Source organism: Argopecten irradians, chromosome 7 (assembly GCF_041381155.1).
Source record: "Argopecten irradians isolate NY chromosome 7, Ai_NY, whole genome shotgun sequence".
NCBI lineage: Eukaryota > Metazoa > Mollusca > Bivalvia > Pectinida > Pectinidae > Argopecten > Argopecten irradians.
Window position 1 is genome coordinate 26,840,692 of NC_091140.1, and position 24,240 is coordinate 26,864,931.

General features: G+C 35.1%; 1 protein-coding gene across 3 annotated transcripts in view; it reads left to right on the forward strand.

Moving 5' to 3' along the window:
- LOC138328002 (von Willebrand factor D and EGF domain-containing protein-like) overlaps positions 1-23,742 on the forward strand; it is a 55,124-nt gene extending 31,382 nt beyond the window's left edge. For 2 of the 3 annotated variants that reach the window (XM_069274554.1, XM_069274555.1), the window contains 12 exons: positions 659-744; positions 2,005-2,068; positions 2,284-2,499; positions 2,958-3,160; positions 4,621-4,951; positions 5,445-5,603; positions 8,509-8,698; positions 9,246-9,427; positions 10,259-10,519; positions 11,912-11,969; positions 15,351-15,426; positions 19,849-23,742. In XM_069274554.1, the coding sequence (XP_069130655.1) occupies positions 659-744; positions 2,005-2,068; positions 2,284-2,499; positions 2,958-3,160; positions 4,621-4,951; positions 5,445-5,603; positions 8,509-8,698; positions 9,246-9,427; positions 10,259-10,519; positions 11,912-11,969; positions 15,351-15,426; positions 19,849-19,993 (1,971 nt within the window). In that variant the 3' untranslated portion in view covers positions 19,994-23,742. Of the gene's footprint in view, positions 1-658; positions 745-2,004; positions 2,069-2,283; positions 2,500-2,957; positions 3,161-4,620; positions 4,952-5,444; positions 5,604-8,508; positions 8,699-9,245; positions 9,428-10,258; positions 10,520-11,911; positions 11,970-14,420; positions 14,521-15,350; positions 15,427-19,848 lie in introns of all 3 variants that reach the window. The other variant, XR_011209150.1, reaches the window with a different exon arrangement.
- Positions 23,743-24,240: the final 498 nt, after the last annotated feature.

Genomic DNA, 24,240 nt, shown 5'->3' on the forward strand with positions numbered 1-24,240 from the left:
ATAATTAAATAATGTCGCTACTATTGCAGTTTAATTCTGTCAAATTCTGCACCCTACCCTGCGTAATTGATTGATTTTAACTACGTTTTACACGCCATGACATACACTTAATTCAAATAATGACGTAAATTGCCATAACACCCATAAAATTTGTGCTTAGTGTTGTTTTGTTGAGCATAGAGCCAATGTATACATCAAAACATTTTCAGCTATTCGGGTTCGGAAGGAGAATTAGTATTATTCATGGTAAACTTAAAATCAGCAGAAAGTAAAAGATATTAACATGTACTCGTGGTACCATTTTTGAAACTTCCGTGACCAGAGTTACAATATCTAAAATGAAAACAAGTACCTTGCGTTGAAATATGTGCTGCAACTACGAATATCCGAATTTAATATATCTAGTCATGTCCTGCATCTGTATATTCATCTAATATGATATGGCTATATCATATTTTCACAAGGCAATATTATGTTCCGTTTATGTTTGTTTACCGCAAACACATGTTGTCGTCATCTATTAATACAACGTTCCGTACCCTGTATCAGACTGTACACATGCCTTAATATGTATTGTCATTGTGTAATGTCATAAATGCTCACAAATGAGCCTCATCGAAAACTTTGCAGTAATTATTTAACGACATCACGCTTTTAGGTACACGTCCTGGATAAGGACGAAGCCCTATCCGGGAGAGAATGTCACGTGCAAACAGATCCTCATATCAAGACGTTTGATGGCAAGTAAGTACGTTCACGAAGCATACAAGTAACAACAGGAAACCAGCCAGATACTGAGCAGACATAAACGATTTTCTTCGTGCGGATATATAGGTGTCGTAGTGTTAGGCAAATCACCATCTACATTGCAACAATTTATTAAGATCTGATTCGTAGGTTTTGTTGGAATGATCACTTATAATAAACATTGACGTAATGATCAGTTTAAAAATCTGATTTAAAAAATACACACTTTATAATATTTGATTAGAGAAACGTTATGAAGAAGAGGCAATAGTTTAAACTATAATGCCTTATATCTATGAACGACGATTTTAATATTTATACCTTTAGCTTCCCCGCCTTTCTTAAGGGATTTCGATAACAGCTCCTAAAGTTAACTAGATTCTATGTCGGGTCGATGTATACATTTGCGTATACAGAGTATATTTTGGTAATTTTTAAAGTAAGTTTTATGATTGCTACACAGATATATTGAATATTTATTATAATAGTTTGGTAGGTCTTAAATAAGTATTGATTTTATTGAGATTTTAACAAGTTCTTGTTTTATTTTTTCGACTCTTGGTTAGGAAAACTGAAAACTTAGATTAAAAAGACTAGTTTTATTAAATTTAAACGAAATACATTACAAAAATACAGTAAATGCCAATATTTTGTTACGTCTTCGAAGCCTTTACGTTATGACGTCAAAATGGCATTCCAGCCAATGAAAAATGCTACCGGTTATATCGCAGTCCTACTATTGTTATATAACCTCGGTGTACTCAATTGTCTTACTTTGGTATATAGTTTTTAAAATCAATAATATAATCATCTTCAAAAATTTGTACGCAATATTTGAAGTGTAAACGCTCACTTTTTCGATATTAAAATCTGAGCGTCTGAGCAAATGATTTTTATATACATTGAATCAAGTTGAATGAAATAAACATAGAAATGTTGAGTTGTATTGCAATAGTATCATAACTTTTTAATATTTATGTTCAATAGTATTAACATTAATTGGCTACTAATGCAAATGATATTATTTTTTCCAGTATACCGTAGTAAGAACTATTGTAAAGTTTACCTATCATATAAATTTAAAGTTACTGTAATAAAAAGTTGTCTTTTCCATTTTCAATATATAGATATAAAGCACTATTTATCAGTATATCATAGTTACTGCACACGTAAATGATCAGTAGGACACCGTGTTTTATATGATCAAAGTGAAAACACGCGTTATAGGGTATCAGCTATGTTATTGTTGTGTTGTAGGCACGAGCTCCACGAAGAATATGGTGAATTTATCTTATTAAAGCATGACACTTTACCAATACGGGTACGTATGGCAACATCAACCTACGCCACGATATGAATGACTTTGGAAACTCAATAGTATTTAAAGAAATAAATAATTTATTTCGTTTGTTTCATAAACATCCCTAACCTCAGATTGTATATCAGGGCATATTACTGAAGCGTAAGCCATCATAATTGATAAATGAATAGAATGGATAGAAAAAGGGATATAATTTGATTTCGTATCATTTAAAGATCCATGCAGTCTTTGACAAGTGCTGGCAGGAAAGACGAGGGTCGTGTACATGTGGTTTAGCGATCAGATACATCGACGAGGTATTCGTGCTCAACTTTTGTAAAAAGCACATTGGAAAACAATGGGAAATATATGAGGACGTCAACAGAGTCGCTGAGATGAGAGCTTGTGATGACTCCCATATGACTGTTGAATTCAACTCCGGATCTTATACTGTAAGAATGATATTGAATGGTTACATGTAGAACATTGACGACTGAATTGGTTTAACTTACAATTAAAATATTAAAAATGTATTCCAAATGACAGAATGTTGTCTCACAACAGGTATCCCGCTATAAAACGTGTCTCAACATAGTGTACTTCCTTCTTATTGATATATATATATAAACGATTGATGGATCAAACTGTAATTGAGCTTCATGACCCATCCATATAAATATATATTTATGACGTCACCAATATTATTGCATCATATATCGTAGCTCGTACATTAAACCGAAAGTACGTAGATTTAGAAGAAATAAAACCATTTTTTTCCTTTTTTAACCGGACAACGTAAAAATTAATTGTTGTCGTAGATATAAATGTGTGAATGATGATAAAATTATAGCACATCTTATGAGATTAAATATTCTTTCCATTTGGCATAGCTGTTTATTTATCTCCACAGGTTACACTTCCTCATGGAATGACGATACATATCAGGTTACATTTAGGTGCTTTGAATGTTCACATTTTCATGATCATAATAAAGGCGTCTCTAGCAGACTGGAAAGCAACCCGCGGAATGTGTGGTTTTCTAGACGGTGATCCGGATAACGACTTTTTGTTAAGAAACGGAGAAATTTCAAATGCTTTTGGACGGAGTTGGAGGTACATTCGCTTGTGTAATGCCTATGTTGATAGATCAAATTGTAAATGTACATAATATTTCAAGTATAAAAACATTTTTGTCAATAGGACGCTAATTAATCAAACAAACAATTTATTAAATTGTGTTTGTGATAGCAATAATACCTGATATTGTGAGAATATTGCAATAATGATATATACAAATGGCAATGAGCAATCTGTATTCATTTGTGGGTCGTCATTTATTTCGAAATAATTTAATTTCATGTGTTTCACTTATTTCTATTGAATAGATATTTAAGGTTATTTTTCAATTGACCGGCAATTTTACGTCAAGTATTATAAAATCATGTATGCAAAACAGTTTCGCTGGGAATATTAAAAGCGGCAAAGTCATTGGCTAAAATGAAGTATTGGATAAGATATCACTGCGCCACAACTATATTTGTTTTATTGTAATAGTAAGTAAAATCACGGAAATTTATGCCTAATAAGTACCTGAGTGAGATATCTGAATTGAATTATGACCATTATTTTCAATATCTTTTGGGGTCATATGAAGTCATAAACAAAACACGGATGGTCTATGAAGAATGTCCTTTGACTTCGTAACCCCAAAAGATTTTGAGAATAATGTTTTAATAATTGTAACAATATATACAGTAAGTATCGGTATTTATTGGTACCCGAGTTACGCAAATATTTCATGAAATTTTGAATTACATTATGAATATAACGGTAAGGTATGTACATTTTGCTGTATAAATACAACAGCAATTCTAGTTACAAAGTAGGACGTCTATTGTATTGATACAAATATACAGGAGTAAACAGAAAGTAAAAATATTTCGTACACTGATAATTATTTAAATACCATGGTGGTTACGTGTAAATGCTAGTTATTTATCGATATAGTTGTTTCTTTACTTAACGTCATATAAACAATCAGGGTCATTTAAAGCCTGCCTCCCAATGTATGCGATGTGTTGCGTGTGTGAAGTGTGTGGTGCATATTCTGGGAGACTGTGGTTTATATGTGTTGTGTTTTCCTGTAATAGTGAAACGCAACAAAACACATGCTGCCTAAGACACCAAACTAGCACACCACTACCGGTCACATTATACTAATATTGGGCATACCAGTCGTCCCATTTCATTTATGCTGAGTGCTTAGCAGGAGTAGAAACTAATGCTTTTATAGACTATGATGTGTGGCTGTGTGTCGGACAGGGGATAGAACCCAGAACCTACCTCACAGGGGCAAGCGCTCAACCAAAGGCGGCCAAAAGTGAGACGGAGTTACGAGAGACCTTTGGAAGAAAAGGAAGGGGATGATCTAAGATTAAGGGGCAATAGGTACAGTTATAACGCCCTACAAGCAAGTAATTGTAGCTATAACAGAATAGCATTGTTGGGCGGACGGGTGTCAAATTGCACATAATCCATTTTTCAAAATATGCGAATTAATGTTACTTTTCCAGTCTTCAAAATGAGGATGGAGGCTCGTTGTTTGACACGGATATGGCATTGGAAGACATTCCGCTACCACTTATACAGTACTGTAGCTGTCATGTAGGCCAAACATCGACATCAGTTGTAATAGCCTCTGTACACTGCAACTTAACGTCAACCATTACAGCATGCGCTAACCGTACAGATTTCACCGGTTATGTCCAGCAGTGTGATAATTATCGAGCAAAGCGGGGTACCCATGGGTACTTACACCGCTCCAAACGATCTAGTGATGAGGACACCGAAGTTCCAAGATTTGGTTTAGTCATTGATGAAACTAATATGGATTCACCCGATGAAGTAAGTTGGGGAGCATGCTAATTTGTTTCTTATCTTTTAAAGACTTGAATTAGACCCATGTTATTATTATTCTTCCCTCTTACATATTTAAGCATTAATGTCACTGTGTTTTATTTTCATCTGAGAATGAAAGCTGTGTGAATCCGCATAGCAAACAAAATGTGTTTCATACCCAGATGAAGTTAAAAATTAGTGACATCAATGCTTGTAATTAATTTTTTAGACTACTTGATAACATAAGATAGTTTAAACGTAAGATCCCATTGATTTTCCAACGACTTATTTTTTTCTAAATCAATACGCAATGTCGACGCCGTTATTGTGACGTCATGATAACGTTTTTCTCACCATTTTGTCATTCAGAAAGTCAGATTTAGTATGACAGCTAATAAATATCAATAAAAAACAAAATGAGCAAAATAAAGTAAAACATATGCAATAGAGATTCTGTTCTTTAATATCTTTTAATATATTTTTTTCTATTTTTTTTTAGAATATAACCTGGATAAATGGCTGGAATGAGTCCCTAGCAGAGGAGGCCTGTCGGAATGCAATGGATAACGATCCTATGCTCACTAAATGTAAAGATGCCGTTGCTGTGATGAATGATGCTACAGCTAACGGGATACAGGAATGCATTGGTGACATCATGGTAAAAATCTAGTTAATGTGTAGTTAATTTAGACATTCTTACATGCTAAAAGGCCAGGCAATGAAGCATTTTCCCATTAGAAAAAAAAGGGACAAAAATGCTAAGGTTTCTCAACTGAAATTGATAGAATTCCCACACATCTTCTCACATGAAAAAGATCTACCCGAATCCCTCCATGGCAAAACTTTGCTTAGGATTAAAATCCAAAATGGCCAAAATCCAAAATGGCTGCCATTATTGCGTATTACCTTTTGGTGTAATTTTAGTATTGGAACTTGCTGACATATAATCACGTTTGAGGTGTCTATCATGACTAAGTTGAGGATTTATTATTATATGAAGAATGAAATTTTAATTTGACAGATTAGTTTGAGTTTTAGCCAAAATCAGATTTTGGTTCTACTCGGTGTCCTTCAAGGTATTCCTCGTGATATAGTTCATTATGCAACTTCTATCAACAAAATGAAATACATGCATATATTTTTTTTTAAATTGTTTCGTTAATTGGCTCATTTTATTAATCATTGATTTCTGCTTCTTAATTCAATTTTGAACTGTGTTTATCTTGAAGATAGTCGGTGTGGTGAAGTTACGTGCTAGGAAAACAACTATTTTGTAATTTGATGCATTGGACGATACACTAAATGCAATCTTCAACAAGAAAATTTAAAACAAATACCAAGTAATGTTTTGTTCAGCCATCTATTAGGAAAGGTGTCGACTAATAGTAACATTATCAGTTCACTAAGCAAATTGAGAGAGAAACTTATCGTGTCATGGCAATCACCGTTCGAATTGCTACGGAAAAAAATAGGTGTGCAATATTTAGTGGTAGTAAACGCTCGTAGCTCGTGTGAGCGCGAATGAATCGTAGACTTTGTTTATAGCATTTCCTTCGTATGTTGTGCGAATTGTGGGTTTATGTTATATTATAGTTTTATTATGCATGTATATTGCAGTATGCAATGCATGTCACCTTATTAGCTAGTCTGTTATGCGAACATGTGAAACAGTTAGTCTTTTGTATTGAGTAATTGAAACGTCATTAACAGGTACGTGCCTGGTGGCTAGGCTTCTCCTACAAGTAATTATCGACCAATGGGATGAGTGAATACTATTGATGCACGTAGTGCTGTTGAAGAGGCGTAAAATGTTTATCTTTAATGAGATTTAAAGAAAAGGTTTTATTTGAAATTATCAAAACTACTGCAATCAATAATGGTTGAATTGAAGTATAGGGTGTAAGTCGCAGTTTATGTGCTGGCTTGTGTGTGACTGGTCCGTAAATGTTTTAGAGGTGTAAATGTCAAGGGTAGTCCCCCTGTCCGAATTTCAACCATCTAGTCTAATCTGAAGGCCAATATACTACACGTTTGGTTTGGCGGAGGTACATCAAATGGCTATTTTACGCTGCCGTTATCTTCTCTCTGTTGTTTAATAGCAGCCGATTAGTCGCCATAATTATTTCGAGACTGTGGTCAGTACCTGGTTAATCTATTAATCAATGCCCTTTGTTTTGAGTCTTCTATCATTTCGTATCTTTTTGTATGATACCATTGGTGGCTTAAGGAATATTTCAAGGCTTTCAGTACATTAAGTAATCAAATGCCAGTGTTTTGTAATGATACTTTTGAATTTCCAACTCTCTGGATTATATTTCATCACCAGAGTCACATTCTTACAGAAGGTAGATAAACTGGTATTGATAGAGGTATATATCTCTAAGATCGATTAGCATTTTTCAGTAGACTTTGTGCAAATGTGTTGACATTTATCTCCAGTATTATTTTAGGAGCAGATGTGTTTCTCACGTGGGGTATACATTCACCATTTTTAAGTCCATTAAATATAAAGCTTGGGAGAGCGCTGGAATGGTAAAGGTATTGAAATGTCTCAGTAGGTTAATTGTGCATTTGGATATCAAGGATATTGGAGTCCCTAAGACTATTTCCTTTGCTGTTTGTTAAGAGGAGTTCTCTGATCAATCATCACGATAAGCACATAAAAACAGCCTACAATTGATAAAAATATCCTTTTTGAGATTTTTCAAAAGTTTATTAATTAAAACAAGATCTACATTAAATGTTCCTTCAAGATATGTAAATATTTGATCAAGTAATTACCGTATACAATATTAATTATTGCAAAAGGCAATAATTGCACCAGTAGCTGTGAGTCGAAGAAGTCGTTTCCTAACTTCAACTTCCTAATGTTGGCCTGCATACAGTTCCATTATAGTTATAACGATATTATTGTACCCCGTAAGTGACTGTCGATTAAGTCAAAATAATAAATCCGATTTACAAAGAAATCTTAGATCACAACGCATGATTTACAAAACGGCTTTTCGGTGGTTACCAAACGATTGTTTATCATAAAATTAGTTAGAAGTTTTGAAACCTCTAACATATGTTTTGACCAGTCATTAGCAATATTATGTCTTTATCAACATTGTAGGTATGTATTTGAACAGAAGCGAGGTTTGCCATAGGAGTATTCGGGTGGCTTTTTTATTGGATTTGGTGTAACTTTACTGAATCCAAAAACGTTGAGAAACCTCAGTTAACATGTTTATCTAACCTAAGTTGCCCATTGTTTGGCCTTATAATCTTACAATGGATATTTTGGTTTTATTTATAAGTTATTTTATTTACATAACTGGCCCATCCAGCCATGTCATAAATATCGTAAGACATACGTGCAACAGTTTTACTTGTATTTCTATTAATAAAAGCTATGGGACAAATACGTGTATAATCTTATACTAGCGACTATGTGATAGGATCTTTTTCAAACTCGTTAAATACTCTAATATGCGACTCGCCGAAAGGCTCATTATTGAACTCGTTTGATAAACTTCATATCACATAGTCATTCATGTAATATCCTCTATGTCTGCATTTAGTTATCTGGACATACCGGATACATGAGTAGCACATTGAAAGCCCTGCAACAAAATTGCCGTATTGAAGCAGAACGTTTCGAAAACTTAACTACACAAGGGAAAAATGGAACTAATACAACAACGTTTTTTGACGAGTTGTTGGAGCTGAGCTGTCCTAACAACTGCTCTGGAAATGGAAATTGCACTAAAGGTTAGTTTAACAAATCACGCAACATGATGAATTTTACATACTTCAATCAACCCAATAATCGTCCTCTTTGAAGGCTTCAATTTAACTTCAATTAAAGGTCCTATAGTTGCAGAATATATATTCCATAGAAATGATTTTTGATTTTACTTTGAAGTTTTTTAGCCTTTTATTTCGGATTATTAATAGCGTTTTCATAACGGCTTCATTGCGTTTTTATCTAATTATGGTTTGATAAATGACTTGCTGTTTATGTGAAAGTTTAGTCCTTATATAATTTGGTCTACATAGAGCATTTTTATTTTAAGGATCATGTGCGCTTATAGGGTCGACTATTGTATATTCAAAGATAAAATTGTTCTTAGTGGTTTAACTTAAACACGAAAATGTAAGAAAATATATATTTAAGTAGAGAGATTTTTTTTTCATTAAATCAACCAATGGTGTTGCCGAACAACGTCTTACTTTGTTATCTCTTGTACATGTATCTGATCAGAAACAACATGTTGACACGAAAGATCAGATTGAATACATAACTCGTTAATTTTAGGAGTATGCATTTGTCATACTGGTTTCCATGGTGAGAGCTGTATTCTGGAACTTGAAACTGCGCCTGAAATATCCGTCGACGCAACTACTTGTTCCATAGACAGAAAGCTCTGCAAACACTTTGTCATCCCCGGAATTAATTTCATTGACGTCAGTTTGACATGCCGTTTACGTCTGTTAAAGGTAATGATCAAATATTGTAATCAAGTCTAACAAAATGAACAAGAGGCCCAATGGGTGTAAACGATTATCTGACTATTAATGCAATACAACATATATTAGAAATGAAGTATGCAGTAGCGTTTTTGTAGCTTATTTGATCCCTGTCATCTTGGATAAAAATCAAGGTGATCTTGGGTAAAGATCAAGGTTATTTATGTGCACAAACTTATTAGCCTTTTATCATTGCATTTTGTTGGCTTAATATCAGGTATTTTGACTTCTTACTTAACGACAATATGCTGTTCAAATAGTTAGGCTTATTTTACCCAGTGAGATTTGATGAATAGCAACGATATTCATGTGCACAAACCTACTAGTTCTTTATCCATGCATGCTACGGGCTTAATATCAGGTCTCAAGGCCTCTTACTTATTGACAAAATTTCCTTTCAATATTTTAGCCTCTTTGACCCCTGTGACCTTGAATGAAGTTCAGTGTCATTCATTGGAAGTTGGTAGCCCTTCATCTCAGCATGCTAGAGTCACAATATCATGTATCTAGGCATATTGGTTATTGAAGGCCATTCTCATTTATTTGAACAAACTTGGTAGCCCTTTATCCAAGCATACTACAAGCCCGACGCAAGTACCCTAGGCATTTCGAGAAGAGAATATGAATTCAGTTAAGTCACAATAGTATTTTGTATCGTATCCTGAACCAATAATCAAAATAAGAATCACCCACAGATGGAAAGTACGAAGAACATCCATTTTCTACCATTAGAAATGTAACGCAAAACCGTATTTAGCCTCTGCTTGATCATTGTTTCATAAAAACCATCTTTATATCCAGTTTTATATTGACCGACGGGAAGTTGTTGGATCACCAATGGTATTTACAGCGAGGTACATAAACGACTTCAGCTGTATTTGTTCCATCCCTGACTCCGTCCGTAGACGTCGATCGGCTAATATTGAGGAGGTGTTTGCTGAAGGATATTTATTGAGCATTTCAAATGACGGTATCAACTTCAGCCATGAGACCACTATTATAGCGTATGATCCAGGGTGCTATGACTGTAATGCAACTAGTATGAATTGTACAAAATTAGCGGTATGTATATTCATGTTAAAGTTTGTTAAAATGTTGTGTTATCAAAACAACTTAAGGTTCATGTAAAGGCTTTAACCAGTGATATTTTGCAAGCCTAAAACTCATTACTGTGCTGCAATTGAATAGAACTAATTTCATTAATTGTTGGTATATACCCTGGCTAACTGTCAGTCTTACTGTTGATATGTAATTTGTGAAGCTGCTTGTAAAATTCAGTAAAATATGAGAAAAATGTATATTTCTGGAGAAGACATAGAACTCGTGTGAATTGCATTGATGGAACCAAATAATCATGCCATCGTGTTCAGTTGTGAATATGCCAGGTACTCCAACAGTTTGTTTGGCAAAATCGGACCAGCAAATAGCGCAGGAGCCTATTGTAGTAAATGCAAATGGCTGCTATAAATGGCGGATCACAAATATAGCATATAAGAAGCCATCTCAATTGATACAAATGTTCTTATGGACACCATAAGGTACTCTGAACATGACAAGAAGACTCTTCACGAAAAAAATAGTTCAACCGATCTGTTTTGGGCGAAAATGCAATGCAAATTTCCGGAAAGAGCCTCAAAGTTCACATTTTAACTATTTTTTTCGTAAATAGTCTTCTTGTCATGTTCAGAGTATCTAATAGTGTATATAAGAGCACTTGTATCAATTAAAATGTCTTCTTATATGCTATATTTGTGATCCGCTATTCAAAGCAGCTATTTGCATTTACAACAATAGGCTCCTGCGCTATTCGCTGGTCCGATTTTGCCAAACAAACTGTTGGGGTACCTGGCATAGTCACTACTGAACACGACAGCATGCTTATTTGGCGCCATCAATGCAATCCACACGAGTTCTATGTCTTCTCCAGAAATATACATTTTTCTCTTATCTTACTGAAATTTATAAGAAGCTTCACAAATTACATATCCACAGTAAGACTGACAGTTAGCCAGGGTACATACCAACAATTAATGGAGTTAGTTTTGTTCAATTGCAGCACAGTAATGAGTTATAGGCTTGCAAAATATCACTGGTTAAAGCCTTTACATGAACCTTAATATTAGTTAGCTATTGCCCTATATAATTAAATTTTGAAATGAGGTACAATTTGCACTAAGAATCCTGAAACTCTAATGTTTTTATCTATTCAGTATCAAAATTGATATTTGAACCTTAATTTCCATCTGTATTTCTAAATTCAAATCATTGTTATCTAGGAATAATTACCTATGAGAAAACATTTTTACCTTTGAAATTCATAATTAACCAGCCAATCAGTGACCGCGTCAAAATTCTATCATTGGCGCAATCTTGTATTCGCAGGGGCCATTTCGGAGGTCCATTTAAATTTGGTTGGTTTTTATCTATTTAACTAAACTCAATTTTCTTTGGTAGGGATCGTGTGATTCGACAACTGCAGCCAATGCGCCAAAACAGCCTACAGTACCCGAAGGTAACCTGAATATCACTACATTTAAAACATAGCTATTTGATATATCATGTATGATAAAACTATTTTAAATTATCATGTTCCTTCTATCACCATAATAAAAACCTGACGCCGTTTTACTGACACATTATGTCGCATTTATACTGTGCTGCCACTCATGTTATATGTTTCCTATACATAAGGAATCTTAACACTCATCAAGGTTAAGGAACTGCTTGCCAAGACTTGCCAAATAAGCATTATCCTTTGATTTTATATGATTTCTATGAAAATGGATAATAATATCAAAACGTACGAGAGCCTGCATTCAAGTCAAAACGCGGAGTAATGGATTACCTGCATAACCAATAGGCCATGGGCTAGGAGGGTCCCATATGCACCCCCTCCAAACCTCCGAACCAATATTTTTCATAACCCTTTTGACCCACTGATCACAAATCAAAAGGTTTACATTGCATCAGTTGGGATGAACTTTCGGTTATGACGTCATCAAGATGACCACTATCTCGAATTTCACCAAAAATGAAAATAGTCATAACATCATAACAAGTAGACAGATGAGGTATCGATAAGACCAATAAATCAACAAATACAAATTATGACCAAATAATTCAATATATGTTGTGATTTCTACGCAGGGAATGAAAATATCGGATTTTAAGCTCAAAAATGGTGATTTGTCAGCAATTTTTTTCATATTTGGCTTGACGCAGCAAAAATGTTTCCCAACAACATATTATTATTCGTAATCACTTATTTGATATCTTGGCAATCGGTAAAAACCACAAAAACGAAAATATATAGAAATACAAAAGAGAAATATTGTTATACCCTCAATAGGTTTACAAAACATCATCGGGTGCGTATAAAGCGTACAGGCTATTTTCGACGATTTATTAATTAAATAAATATGTAAAGTTGACAGAATATCTAGGTGGGACAAGTCACAGTTTAACATAATCCGTTCTCATGTTTGACCTCTTGGAGATTAGCAGCGTCTCAAAAATGATTATTACAGTACAACACCTACTGATAGCGTAACAAATGTAACCTATACTAAGCATGTGTTTCCGTAAATATTATTAACAATTTCCAGAACGTTTGTGGCTTTACAAATGAGCTCATTCATTGTTTATTTCCTATGCATAGCATAAGCAAGATGTCAAATGGTTACTACAGTGTCACAAATTTCTTTCACTGGTTCTTAATGATAACCATTTTCATTGCGCGTGCTTTCTCGCCTCACTGCTCACTGAAGAGACTAGGCTTTCTGGTAGCTAGTAGTCCAAATCAGAGTAATCGAGATATCAGTATCAATTACGTCGAAAGCCAGAGCGTCGTCTTCAATGTCGATTAGTGACACTACATTACCAGTGCTGTTCTAGCCTGTCATCTTTCATGACTCATCCATGGCCAGAGTTCATATCAGGAACAGCAGGTTTAGAGATGTGGGATCTCCTTAAGATCCTAAGATATCGTATATGCTGTTTCAGACTTCTCTGGCATAAGGGAAATTAGACCAGATCCACATTCTTCGTATCAATTCCATTCATTCATCTTGTAGACCTCATTTATGACCTCAAAGACTTCATTTGTGCCATATATGGTCACTGAGGTTCACAAGATTGAATTGTGCTTCATACGTATCTTGGAGAACCCTTCGCAGGATGTGGATCTGATGTCTTTTCCATCATGCCGGGGAAGTCTTGGACATCATATACGATATTTGAATCACTAGGTTGGGAACAGGAAGAACTCCCACATTCCTGAAGCCGACGTTTCATATGTTAACTCTGGCCATGGACGGTTGACAAGTTAGAACCACGATAATACCCGGTAATGTAATGTCACATCAGCTCATCAGCTCATCTTTTAGTTGGCGTTTTACTGTAATAATTTAATTTGAGGCGTTACTAAGCTACAAAATTTCGAACATGAAAATGGATTATTTTGAAATCCCACTTAGATATTCAGCAAACTTTAAAAATAAAATTTTCTAATATCTAGCCAATGTTATATTCAGGAAATTCTGGGAAACCAGGAAACTGCAGTGTCGGCGGTTTCGGTAAAAAAACCAACAATCATATGCCCTGTATACGCATCCGACGATGATTTGTAAACCAAATGATGGTATAACAATAAATCTCTTTTGCATTTTTATTTATTTTTGTTGTTGTTTTTACTGATTGACAAGAGATCAAATAACTGATTACGAATAATAATTTGTTGTTGGGAAACACTTTTGCTGCGTCAAGCCAAATATGAAAAAAATGCTGAAAATATACCATTTTTGAGCTTATTTTTTTCATTTTCTGCGTACAAACCACTATATGTATTTGATTATTTTATCCTGATTTGTATTTGTTGTTCTATTGTCATTTTGATTCTTCATTTGACTACTTCAGTTGAAAATTGTCCAAGTAATGACTATTTTTTTTATTTTTTATTTTTTAGTGAAATTCGAGATGGCGGCCATTTTGATGACGTCATAACCGGAAGTTCATCCAAACTTATGCAATGTTAACATTTTGATTTGGGATCAGCGGGTCATAAGGTTTAAGAAAAATATTGGTTCGGAGGTTTTGGGGGTGCATGTGGGACCTTCCTAGCTCATGGCTTATTTAACAAAGACTCGAGATCATATGCATTCCTTGTCTTTTCACTGCGCAATGTCTCTCATAGCCTTACAACCATCAGATTAAAATACAGATCCTTATAACCACTCCGTTATATAAAGGATCTGACAATATCCCGTAGGGGGTCACGTCCAGATGACCTTTATACCACGTGGTCTTCATATCAGATACATTTTCTACACCTTGTCACATCCATTGTAAACGATATTTCGTCCCAGTAAACATATATAATTAGCTTTATTGTGTTCTTTGGGCGAGATGACTACGAAAACGAAAATAATTCTGACAGTTTTTTCAAACTATTTCGTCCCTGAAATTCACTGTCAAAATTTTGCAAGTAGCAATTTGATTGGCCATTTCCAAAGGTCACCTGGACATGACCCCTAATGGGATTTTCTCAGATCCTCTTATCAAACGTATTGATAATAAGGATCTGTATTTTAATCAGATTGAGCCTTACAAGAAATTATTGAAACAACATATCTGCTGGTGTTAAACTTAATTAAACGCCATCATTCTTAACACTAGTCTGAGGAATCGTTTCATATATTTGTATTGAAAAAGCATCGTTAATATTTTGCGTTCATATTTTGGCACTTTGGTTATTTTCTTTTTGAATATCAAAATTAGTGGAGATTGTTAAGTTTGTCAACATTATATATTATTTATTCATGGTAAACTGTGAGTATATGGGTTTTCTCTTTAAGCTGTTTGTTTTGGCATTACATTGTGTGAAATCGATTTGTAGATGAGGCGTTACCGCTAGAGGCTATTTGCGGAAGCGTGGTTGGGATTTTCGCAGTCGTTGGAATTTCAGCATTTATGTAAGTTAAGCATAAAAGAATTTAATTTTCAATTGTCCAAAAGTTAATATTACGAATTGACGAAAACCAATTGATTTATATAAAATATAGCAATTTGATGAGGTCGATGCATGCTTTTAATTGGCCATAGAAAAAATATCGACCGAGGACGTAGTCCGAAGTTGATCATTTTTCTTTGGTCAAAAATAACATACACAGACCGAATTCAAAATGCTACAATTGTTTTATTATTTTACTTGGTTTTTCTTTACATGCAATCAAGGATTTAAAGCGTCACCCACGTCCTTAATGCAGTACACAAAAATGCATATATGTGACTGTCTAGTGTGAACATCTACATTGATTTCAGTTTAGTATATATTATATTTATATCCAAAATGATTGTACCAATGATCCGGGGGGGATTTAAATGCAGTTTTCTTATTAGTTCTGGTTTCCAATGTTTGTTTGTTTGTTTGTTTGATTAATTAACGTCCTATTAACAGCTATGGTCATGTAAGGACGGCCTCCCATGTATGCGGTGCTATATCACTGGAGCATGCCGCCGAAGACACCAAGCAACACACCCCACCCGGTCACATTATACTGACAACGGGCGAACCAGTCGTCCCACTCCCTTTTTGCTGAGCGCTAAGCAGGAGCAGAAACTACCACTTTTATAGACTTTGGTGTGTCTCGGCCAGGGGACAGAACCCAGAGCCTTCCTCACAGGGGCGAACGCTCAACTCAAGGCCAAAAGTGAGGCGGTGCCAAGGGAGGCATTAGGAAAGATAAAGTCAGTTAGGAAGAAGAGAAAAGATAAGATCCTAAATTTAGTCGCCTTTTACGATCATGCAATAGGGGCAGCAGGTACAATTCTAACGCCCTACCTGCAGGGCCGGGTTTCCAATGTAATAAATCATCTGATTGAGAATGCATCATCAAACCCATACTGTGTTTTTCATGTTTCTCAACAGTAGGGTTACTTACTGTAAATGTCTTAATGCATATTACAAGTACACGCACCGCTGGTATCGTTGGATCTTTGTATGTTTCATTTCTCCTCTATCGTCAGATAGCTACACCTGTAGCTTTGTCTACCTCTCATTCTCTGTGTTTGACGAAAATGTGTTTCCAACAAAATCGGCATCTTAGAAACGCTTTAACTATCAACGTTATAATCCGCCTGTCATCCGAGTATCTCTTATATGATGGATGAGAAGGATTCTCTGTAATGAAGCCCGAAGGCTGGAGGGTTAAAATTGACCAAAATTATACAAACCATTCATGGTAGCTGACCCTAGGTAGCCCTTGCTTGACCCCGGTCCTATAAAAAGTCAACCCGAAACATCCCACACGCTTCTTAAAAGACAAAGTTTGTTGACAATCCAAAACTGATAGAGGTGGGTGGGAGAGTATTTTAACCCTCCAGCCTTCGGGCTTCATTACAGAGAATCCTTCTCATCCATCATATCAGAGATACTCGGATGAGAGGGGGATTCTCTTCCATTCTCGCCCTACGGCAGTTCGGGTTAAAATTGCATCTTCAAAGCGATTAGTCAACAAATGGAATTGAAGACTGAGACAATCCAATAAAAAAACGATCAACTTCTAATACTTGTTACTAATTTTATTATGACAATTTTATTGACAAAGACAAAAAGATATTTCCAAAGGACTCTTCTTCCTCTATCTCCCTGTAGGTACCTGCAGAAGACCAATTAGCAGTTTTTAATATAGTTTGTAAGGAAACGCCTGATGCGGCAGCAGCCGAGGTAGAAGCACCTCGAACAGAATGTGGCTTGAACCTATCGCTGACTCCTGCTCTACGCATTAAGTCCTTGACCCATCTAGAATAAGTCTCTGTAGAAACAGGAGTGCCTAGCTTAAACGAGACCAATATTTTTTTTCTTCTATGTCTCTGTTCTACACACATATTCTCTCCAGTTGATTATAACACATAAAATCTCTGAAGCAAATCTATCTACTTTCACCTTATAAAAAGGAGCAGACGGTTTTGACGTTTTCATTAAGGTAGGCACAGTGAATACAACAGAATTCCCCGAATCCTGCATATAAGAAATATCTAGACTAACTAAAGTTTGCGCTCTCTGTGCTGCTGTTAAAACCAACAAACATGCTAACCGTTTAGACAAAATAGGAAGTTCCAATCCAGATAATGGGTAAAGGGTCTCTAAATATCGTAACAACACTGACACATCTCACATGGAATCGTATCGAGGACTGCCCAATAAAGAAACAGTTTTAAGGGAGAAGACTTATATAGGCTTGACTGTTGTCTGATCCCTTAAATATTTGTTATTAATAAAATATGTTGAAATGTAAAAACACTATAGGATTTCCCTAGGTTATGTAGATGTGTGAGATAACCTATTACCTGCGACACTGGGATGATTGGGATTAACTTGCTATTTATCACACCCAGTTGTCCCAGGCAAGATCGTACTATTTATTTGCTGATGATCTCCATGACGAGGAGACAATAATGGCAGTCTGTTTCAATAGGCCATGCCTTTGCCACGATCGCCAGATACGCTCAGTCTCATGCTGCGTAACGGATGATTGTCTTCCTCTGGCGAGGACAGGAGAGTTTGCCATCTTGGAAACCTTGCAGGGGCAGTTGTAACAATACTTAGGAGCATAGGTAGCCATACCTGGTTTCTCCACAAAGGTAGGACTAAAATTGCCGCACTCACCCTGTCCTGCTTGATTCTCTGAATCACCCTTGTAACCATGCTGAAAGGAGGAAAAATATATGGTAAATGATCTGTCCATGAAAATGAGAAGGCATCTGAAGCCCAAGCATATGGGTCTGGGTACCAAGACACAAACTTCTCAATCTTGTAGTTCAATCTACTGGCAAATAAATCAATGCTTGGAACAAAGAACTGACTGCATATTCTCTAGAATATAAACTCATTTAGAGCCAATTCACTCGACGTCTATAGAGACAAATAATCAGCCTCCGCATTTAATATCCCAGGGACATGATATGCAGAAATGAAAACATTTCTCTCCTCACATCATCTCCAAATCATAATAGCAATATCATCCAAGGATTCATTTGTTGATGATCTCCATGACGAGGAGACAATAATGGCAGTCTGTTTCAATAGGCCATGCCTTTGCCACGATCGCCAGATACGCTCAGTCTCATGCTGCGTAACGGATGATTGTCTTCCTCTGGCGAGGACAGGAGAGTTTGCCATCTTGGAAACCTTGCAGGGGCAGTTGTAACAATACTTAGGAGCATAGGTAGCCATACCTGGTTTCTCCACAAAGGTACGACAAAAATTGCCGCACTCACCCTGTCCTGCTTGATTCTCTGAATCACCCTTGTGACCATGCTGAAAGGACATTTCTCTCCTCACATCATCTCCAAATCATAATACCAATATCATTCAAGGATAGAACACTACCTCCAGGCTTATTTATGTATGACAGAGCCACAACATTATCCATCTTCACCCTAATGTGTACATCACGAACCTCCTTACAAGGTGATAACAGAGACAACCATACTAACAAATTAATGCGACAACTTCTTTCTGAAGGAGACCAACCTCCCTTAGTTTGTCGTCTATCTCCACGCTTTGCTCCAAAGCCTGACAATGATACATCTGTTTCTAGAATTACAGAAGGATCCTCCGGCCCGATAACGTGACCATTCATTGTTCTCACATTATCTATCCACCACTGAATTTCCTCTCAGGCCTCAACAGGTAACCTGACTATGTTATCATATGACATTCTTGTGACTTAAAATGATCTGATTGTCTGTAACGCAACCCAGCCAAGCGTATAGCCCTCAATGAGGATGTAAAATAGCCAACTAAGCTTGCCAAATCCCTAAGAGACGGACTCTCACTACTCAAAATGCGAGTACGAGTACATCCGAGAATGGAAGAGAATGCATGTTATATTCAAACGTTTAAATGACTTCAATGCTTTGATGCATAGATTCCCGATCTATCTATAAACAAATCGGTCAATCAACTTTTACCAGTCGATCATTGTTTTCTAAAGGGTCACGTGGGGTACCGACGTCCATTGGGATTGGCGGAAAATCCAAGAAAAATAATAGTTCATATTAATATCATTATATTTATGCTGAATGATTTATTGAAGTATGGTGTTTGCTTCATAAAGTGCTTAATGATATAGATAAACATATATTCACTATAGCTCTTGTATACCTATATTCTGACTTCGAGAACAAATTATCCTATATTAGAAAAGATTGAAATAAAATATCTAGAATGCAAACTATTTTCTTTCGAATAAGGTGATACTTTTTTGCAAATATATTCATCCTGACCGCTTATAGCTTCCAATAATATAAAATGGTAGAATTTGAATTAAAAATTAATATTTGTAAAATTATCACAAATGATATTCAATCTATGTGTGTTTTTGTTACAGATTCTTCAAACATAAGACGTCCATAAGAGTGCACAATACTATGCCTTCTACTTCAATTGGAAATATTCGCCGCGATATAGACCAAATGGATGAACTCCGAACGAGTAGGGCGACACTTACTTTAATTGACCTGGAAGTGAACTGATCATTTCTTACGCACTGGTTTATTCAGTTCTTGTTCTTCTAATTAAGAATATCGTGGTATGAAATCTTACTCATTTAACGTCGTTAAATAGCAAAGAGAACACGAAAATGTAATATTGCCAAATAATCACCAAACTATTGTAACTAAGTCCATTACAGACCCATTTGATTTTCCCAACTCACTGGTATAATAATTTACGTAAAAGCGCGTTACAAAGATTATTAGGATTTTATGTTGATTTTACACATATTTTGACACAACGACTACGACACATATGCTTTCTAAACGGAAGCTTAAACGTCAAATGGAATTGAGGTAAAATGTGTAAGTCAATCTGAATACATACATCGTTTATTACCATGTGTTGTATAAATAAATTCTTAATCAACAGCCTCCTGTCGTGGTAGAAAACTTAAAATCAACGGTGCTATGAAAACGCTATATATTGCATGGTTCGAGATGTTATATTGCACGCTAAGAGATATTGTTGAGTTTTGTTGAATAACACGTAAGATGATTGTTACGTCACAAAGATAGTCTTACAAAACAGCGTGGCATGGACATTATTTTTCAATCTCTTTACAGAATGAACCTTGAACTGTACAGGTTGTGATATTTTTATTTTTGACTTAATAAGGCCTTACAGTGACTGAATATATATTCCATAGAAATGATTTTTTATTTTACTTAGATTTGGCCTTTTGTTTTCGGATTATTAATATACTAGCTTTATACCGTTTTTATCTCGTTATGAACTGAGTTTATTTACATTATTTGTCAATGTCATATATAAACAAGTAGTGTTCTCATAGCTGTATAATGTAAACATACAGTTTTGTCATAATAAGTCATATTGTCCTATCTTTAGTATAAAATCGACCAGACATGCTATTTTTTTAAACGTTGTCAGTATGTTTTTTCGTACGAAAATCATGCAAATAATGGTAGCGTTTAGAGCATGCAATGACATTATGATTCAGAAAGTGCTGGCACCGTGTCGAGCGCCTGCTTGAATATAGTTCGACAGAGAGTAGTATATTTTATATAACTACTAGATCTACATAAACATTTTTTTGTATATTCAAAAGCCATTATACAGTGATTACAGGTTAAATATAAAATTATCTCCAGTGAAAGATTTAATATCAAATGATTTTTCATAGAATTGGACTTCTTGAATATTAGTGAGTTTTTTTCCTGATGAGAAAATATTTCACTTCAATAGCATATGTCACTATATGAAAGAATATGTGTTGAGAGCCGTATAGCCGGTCACTTCCGAGAAACATTACTGTGATCGGGATAATTTGATTCGCGAAATATTGAGAAATTATTAAATCATGTGTGGCTTTGAAAGCAGATTGCAAAATATATATATATTTTCTCGCTTTTAATTTAACTGCGAGAGAATGATCCTCGACAATAACTGGTACGGTAGGAAAGGAAAAACAAGTTTATATACAAAAAATGTGCACTTATTCTATGCTCTACATGTACGTGATTTGGCGGTATTCTACAGAGTTTAGCGTCTTTCGCGCTCAGGTCATTGCGCTAGTTCAAGTACGTCGCTAAGATTGGTTAGAACACTCTGTAACTTACATATGTTAACATGATTGTGACCGTTAACTGTTTGATTTAGGAGACTTGCCAGATGTTTTCATCGATTATCATGCCAAATGGATAAGAGAAGGTGATACTTGATACTGATTTTACGCACTTTTATGGATCTACAGATTTATGTGGTTTCGACATTCAATTCAGTATTTCATAGCAAAACATCGTTGTGAAAAGGTCGTTCCCCATGCGTAGAAATACGTATACCATTCATCAGAATCAACCAATCACGATGCAGATAGGTTGTATTACATATGTGTAATAAATACAATTCATGAAATGACATTGTTGAATGGGAAAACACGGAATTCATATGATAAATATATATATGCATTTTAATTTGAATTAATATGTTGTTTTTTTAAAACCTGCAACGCAAGGGAGACACATAGGTATCACTATGTCGGCGATTGTTCGATTTCAACCAAATTTGGTATATTTATTTATATCATGTGGACCTTGGGTTAGTTTAATACTGGTCAAGATCTCTCAATATTTGAAAGAGTTATGGGACCTTAAAATCGTCACCACACACGCAACACACCGCAAATCAAACAACCAAACAAAATTAAAATCGTCAAAACAGATAATTTCTTGGTTTCCGCTCAATAACGTTTGTATTTATTATCCGGTTAATGAGATATCAGATGGGTTTGATAATGGTCAAAATCGATCAATATTTGCAAGAGTTACGGGACTTGAAAATCACCTATTTATTAACAATACTTTTAACTGTAAATAACTATGTTTTGTGATGTTTTAAACTGCTGTGAAAATATTTTCCTATCTATGATAAACTTTTGTTTTCGAATTTCAAATTGTTTGACGGGTTATTTTTTGCTAAATCAATTCTTATTGATGATAAGTCTCACAAGACATTTAGATTTCGTATCGACCCGAAAAATAACAACACTTTGTTAGGATAATATTAGGATAATTTCATGCAAGTTTCAGCCAAATCGCACCGGTAGAACTTGAGAAGAATTCAAAATGTGTTTTCAAGATAGCGGCCATCTTGTATTTAGGATCGACCAAAAAAATAACAACACTTTGTCGGGGCCATGCCAAGATAATTTCATGTAACTCATGTAAGTTTCAGCCAAATCGCACTGGTAGAACTTGAGAAGAAGTTCAAAATGTGTTTTCAAGATGGGGGCTTTGGCGGCAATCTTGGATTTCAAATCAACAAGAAAAATAACAACACTTTGTCGGGACCATGTAAGGATCATTTTTGTAAGTTTCAGCGAAACCGCACTCGTAAAACTGGAGAAGAAGTTCAAAATGTGAAAAGTTTACGCACGGCTGACGACGGACGACGACAGACGAAACATGATGACTAAAGGTCGTCCTGACTCTTCAGGTCAGATGACTTAAAATTCAAATATTTTCCCCAGTTATAACACATATTAGAAATCGTGACCTTGTATAAAAGTTAACTTTTAATAAGTTACATATATAATATAAGATCTGCTCATAACAAGCGAGTCACTTAAATGTGTATGTATACAGAACTCATATTTCCTTGAATGAAGGCCATCACTATTGTAACTGAAATACTACCAATTATAAAAAAAATATGATATAAATGTATATTCGTGTCGTTAGTCGTTGCTAAAATAGATTGTGTTCCCCTGTCCCTCCCACTTGACCTTAAAGTAGAATCTCGATCATGACATTGCAATACTAGCTCTTCTGATATAAAACATAACTTGAAGAAAAAGGTCATCAAGACTTATCTGTTTATGCCTGCAGACTCCGAATTCAAGCATTTCAAATCTTATTTCATTTTCATTTCAACAAATTTTATTGCAAATAATATGCAAATGGATTTGGCAACAGGCAAAGCCTATATTAGATATCTCCAAACAAATCCGGTATAGTACAATTATCAACAAAATATAACATTATTATTAGTGTATCTCCCCAACCTATCACAGTAGAAAAATCTAAAAAAATCTTTTAGTTTCAGATATATATTCTGATATGCATTGCAATAGATATGTATTCTTTTTTCTTCATCACAATTGTCACAGCCATGCAGTAGATTTTTTGTGTTAAAATGCGAGTGGGGAATATTAGAGTTATGTATTTTGGTTCTGAGTGATGATTTTTGTTCATTAAATAAAGGACATATGAAAAGATAGTGTTCGGCTGTTTTATCACCAAGGCCACAAGAACAAATTGGATAATCTTTCAAATGATCGCGAAATAGGTCAGAATTTAGATTGCTACAGGAATTTCTGAGCTGGCACAGAGTAATATTCATAATTCAAGAACCTTTGTTTATAAAGTTATTTGGTATCTGAGATTCCATTTTATTAATGTTAAAAAATGTCAAATCTCATTTCAAAGCGATCAAAAGAATGCTACTTTGACCATAAAACTGCATAAATTCTGTTTCATTTGTTCATGAACTTGCGTAGATTAGCATCGGTTGCACGCAAGGAAAAGTATAAATTAGACACACTCTAAGTAGGTGTAGATTCCTACTAGACCTATATCTTATGTATCTGTGGTTGTTTAGAAAAGTATAAATATCACGGAGACTTTTACAATTATAAGAGCACCAACCATAGTTCCTTCTTCAGCGTTGGTGGGCGGATTTTGCAATCATCTTTAAATCTATTGTTAAT